The following is a 4,894-nucleotide window of genomic DNA, read 5'->3' on the forward strand; positions in this document are numbered from 1 at the left end:
AATTCAATTGCCACTTCTGACCCAGGTGTATGGTTTTTATGAGTAACTCTTTAATATTATCAACTCAGGAAAGTAAACTTTGCAACGCATAAGATCAAGACCTTTATGGGCACCTTAAAGCCAGATCTTGCCTTCAGAACAACTAGAGTGATACATAATGGACTCAGGAATTCTCGGTTCCTCATTGGCACCCATGTTCTACCAGCTTATAACTGAACTCAGCAATGGTTCCTATTTCTACCTCATTTACCCCCAAATTAAAATATAGAATAAAAGACTTGTCAACTGGTCCTTTATAAAAATGACTATTGAGGGCTTCCCTGGTGGCGCAGTGGTTGAGAGTCCGCCTGCCGATGCAGGGGACACGGGTTCGTGCCCCGGTGCGAGAGAATCCCACGTGCAGCGGAGCGGCTGGGCCCGTTAGCCATGGCCGCTGAGCCTGCGCATCCAGAGCCTGTGCTCTGCAACGGGAGAGGCCACAACAGTGAGAGGCCCACGTACCGAAAAAAAAAAAAAAGACTATTGACATATGAAGATAAACATGTGACACTATTTCCAAATTATATTTATGCAGAATACAGATGATTGAGCAGAGAGCAAAGGATATAAATATCACTTAATACCTTTTTAAAGAAAATATTTATTCATTTAGGCTGTGTCGGGTCTTAGTTGCAGCACACGGGATCTTCCTTGCAGCATGCGGGATGTTTTAGTTATGGCATGTGAACTTTTAGTTGTGGCATGCATGCAGGATCTAGTTCCCCAACCAGGGATGGAACCCAGGCCCCCTACATTGGGAGCGCAGAGTCTTACCCAATGGACCACCAGGACAGTCCCTCACCTTTAACCTCCACCTAGTGGACATGGTCCTAGCCCAGTGCATTGATCAGGATAGGGGTCATGAGGTATTTAACATAAATTACATATTTAATTTGCACAACTCTACAAGGTGATTATTATTTCTCCTCTCTACAGATGGTAAAGTTTTGTAATTCTGTGAAGATTGATAGCTTTCTCAAGGTCATACCACTGATAATGTGGGTCTGGAATTCAGCACAGATCTGTGTGAATCCAAAATTTAACCCCTATCCAGCTTCATGTGTATTTCCCAACAAGATTGGGTGGGGGATAAAATATAGAATTGTGAGTCCTCTCTAGCAGAAGGGTTGTGGCTAATGATTACCCCCAAGATTGCATCATTTCCAATGTTGCCAAGTCCTGAAGCAGCAATTATGTAACTCTGAAGACAGATCTTTATTATCAATACTGGATCCAAAAAAAGCCCACAGAGGAGAAGGGACAATTACTCTCTGCTTTCTCTAATGAGGCTCTCAGGGAATATAGCCTTAGTGCCCACTGAGGCTCCTGTAAAGAGCTGGCCCTACGATACCCCAAGCATCCTTCCAGCACCGAGGGCTGAGTCTGTGCACCCCAGCCCCTTGTTCATGCAGACTTAGCCTGAAAAACCCAAAGACAAGTCCCTCTCCCTCAGACAAATAATCTCTGGCCAGGTCTAGAAAAGTGAAACAAACCTGGGAATTCTGGGGACCGTGAAAGACTGCCATTCTTCTTGGGTAAGAGACGGATCAGTGAGACTCATCAATAAACCCTTGTTAAGGGGTAAATCCTTAAGGGGGCACTCCCCACTACATATTCCTTTTTTTTTTTTAACTTTTAATTTTATATTGGAGTATTGTACGGTCCGAAAGGATACATGCACCCCAGTGTTCATTGTAGCACTGTTTACAATAGACAAGACATGGAAGCAACTACATCTTCCGTTTAAGTGGCACTATAGAAACAGTTCTGAGATCATCAGCAGTTCCTCGAAATTGCCCAGGCATGACCAGTGTGTGTTATCGGTTTATGAGGCCCTGAAGTGTGGGGAAAACAAATTGGCAGGTTTCTGCCCATACTTCTGGGTCACTTCCATTTTAATTTTACAAGTTAGTCTTAAGGAGCTCAGTGGACATAGCCAAGAAGGGCTGGCTCAGAGCTCTGTAAAGTGCTCTGAAAATGTGAGCGCAGGAATCAGCAGCAGCAATTCTATCATTACCCACCTGGGAGCAGTTTTTTTTTTTTTTTTTGCAGTACGTGGGCCTCTCACCGCTGTGGCCTCTCCTGCTGTGGAGCAACAGGCTCCGGACGCGCAGGCCCAGCAGCCATGGCCCACGGGCACAGCCGCTCCGCGGCATACGGGATCCTCCCAGACCGAGGCACGAACCTGCGTTCCCTGCATCGGCAGGCGGACTCTCAACCACTGAGCCACCAGGGAAGCTCCTGGGAGCAGTTTTTGTTTGATCACTGACATCATCCTCAGAGCAGACATGTTAGGAATGTGTAACAGATACAGATTAGAGATAAGGGAAATAAAAAATATTCTCAAAGGCAACACCGCTGATGATATCAATGGCATCAGTACCCTGTATTATGGTATATGCTTAGTACATCAGTCTCTATGGTAACCATTTACACATGTGTTCTCCAGTACTCATAAATATTAAAGTCTCTATTAATATTCCTTTATCTATAGTGTTTTTGATACTTACTTAAAAAAATACATGGTTATGGTAGAAAGTTTAGACATATAAAGGATTTATGGACAAAACCACTGTCACATTCTCTCAGTGTCCTTCTGGAGGTACTGCACATGCATAAGGAAACTGGCCTCATTTTTCTAATAAAGGAGGCACAAAACACACAGGAAGCAAAGTGCTAATGCCTCACCTCTGTCACATGGCCTTTCTCCTTGCAATCTTCTTAATTGCCCCATCTTGACCATCATTTTCCAGGCTTTTGAATTTTTCCTGCTTTGTCTGCCTCTGGACCCAGGCTCCCAGCCCCATGAGAGAGACAAACCAGTCGAGTGTCTCTGAGTTCCTCCTCCTGGGGCTCTCCAGGCAGCTCCAGCAGTAGCAGCTCCTCTTCCTGCTGAGCATGTACCTGGCCACGGTCCTGGGAAACCTGCTCATCCTCCTGGCCATCAGCCTGGATTCCCACCTGCACATCCCCATGTACTTCTTCCTCTGCAGCCTGTCCTTCGTGGATGTCTGCTTCTCCTCCACCTCTGTCCCCCAAGATGCTGGCCAACCACATACTCAGGAGTCAGACCATCTCCTTCTCTGGGTGTCTCACACAGATGTATTTTGTTTTCATGTTCGTGGACATGAACAATTTCTTCCTGGCCGTGATGGCCTATGACAGCTTTGTTGCTGTATGCCACCCCTTACACTACTCAGCAAACATGACCCACCAACTCTGTGCCCTGATGGTCACTGGGTCATGGGTCATTGCCAACTTGAATGTCCTGTTGCATACCCTGCTGATGGCTCAACTCTCATTCTGCGCGGACAATGCCATCCCCCCCTTCTTCTGTGATGTGACCCCCCTCCTGAAACTCTCCTGCTCTGACACACACCTCAATGAGGTGATGATTCTGACTGAGGGTGCCCTGATCATGAGCACCCCATTTGTTTGCATCCTGGTATCATATATCCATATCACCTGTGCTGTCCTGAGAGTCCAGTCCACAAAGGGAAGACGGAAAACCTTCTCCACCTGTTGCTCCCACCTGGCTGTCGTTTCCTTCTTCTATGGCACCATCATTGCTGTTTATTTTAACCCTTTATCCTCCCACCCATCTGAGAAGGACACCACAGCTACTGTGATGTACACGGTGGTGACCCCCATGCTGAACCCTTTCGTCTATGCCTGAGGAACAGGGACTTGAAAAGGGCTCTTGGAAGAGTGGTTGGCAGAAAAACGTTTTCTGTCTGAGGAGAGAATCAAAACTGAGTCTCATCCAAAGCAAATTTATTTTTTATCAGTTGAGTATCAGCTGAGCTGTTTTGTCAAAGACAGTCTGAAAACAAACATATCTATATTGTGCTAGAAGACAGTCACTATTTGTGGACCTAATTCACCTGTAACCTTGTTGCATCTACCAAGTAACGAGACATCTTTTTAATGACTAACTTTTGAATTATTTTACACCCACATCCAGTTTTTCCTTTTTAAGTGGTATGTTTAGAAAGATACATGCTCCACATATTTTTGAATATTAGAATCACCTGCAAGCTATGATCCACTGATGTCCAGGTCTCAGCCCTGACCAAATAGATAAGAATCTCTGGAGGTGGGGCCCCAACACTGAGATTTTTTAAATTTCATGATTCTACTGTGCAGTCAGGATGGAGAATCACTGGTCTATTTCATCTTATGTGTTTTCTGTCATGGTCAGTCATAAAGATTGGGTCACAAAAACGCTCACAAGGTTAGTTTTGAGACTCAGATAAAAGAACAACCAAGTAAAATATGAGGACTAAAGTGGATAGTGATATTTCAGGTGAGACTCAGAGCCCCAGGTGGACTTGTGGCTCAGAGCATCAGAGGTGAAGCAGCGCAGAAGGGGGGAAACCCTCTGTGAGCATCCTGATCGGTTGTCCGATCTTAGGGGGCGGTGTCAGCCGGGCAAGTTTTGATACCAAGAATACAAATCAACATTTGCTATTCCTTCTGTGGGAACCAATTCTTCCTGCTTTCTTCTCTGGTTAGCAACCCCTTCCCATACATTCAAGAGCCAAGTCAAGTGCCACCTCCTCCTCCATGAGGCCTCCTGATTCTCTCTTCTGGTTCTCAAACTCTATTTTTTCTTTGGTTTATTCTTCCCCTCCACAAGGGTTTTCCACATATTATGAGATCCTCCATACCCAAATTCACATGCTATCCACCTTGTACCCCAGTGTCTGGCACTGCTCTTAGATCAAAGGCAATACTCAAATCTAGCTGAAAGAAAAAAATGGATGAATGAATATTGCCTTAACTTCTAATTTGGACATTCTTGCTTGAGAAGAGGTTTTTAAAACTTTCTCATTAAAAAAAATCACTTTTGTTA

General features: G+C 45.0%; 1 protein-coding gene across 1 annotated transcript; it reads left to right on the forward strand.

Moving 5' to 3' along the window:
• The first annotated feature begins 2,844 nt into the window (after positions 1–2,844).
• On the forward strand, positions 2,845–3,777 carry LOC114894684 (olfactory receptor 1F1). The gene is given in 3 exon segments (XM_029221638.1): positions 2,845–3,072; positions 3,074–3,707; positions 3,710–3,777. Coding segments are annotated over 3 exon segments (930 nt in total).
• The last annotated feature ends 1,117 nt before the right edge of the window (positions 3,778–4,894 follow it).

The sequence above is a fragment of the Monodon monoceros genome, unplaced genomic scaffold, assembly GCF_005190385.1.
Source record: "Monodon monoceros isolate NGI ecotype Baffin Bay Population unplaced genomic scaffold, NGI_Narwhal_1 Super_Scaffold_13, whole genome shotgun sequence".
In the NCBI taxonomy this organism is placed as follows: Eukaryota; Metazoa; Chordata; class Mammalia; order Artiodactyla; family Monodontidae; genus Monodon; species Monodon monoceros.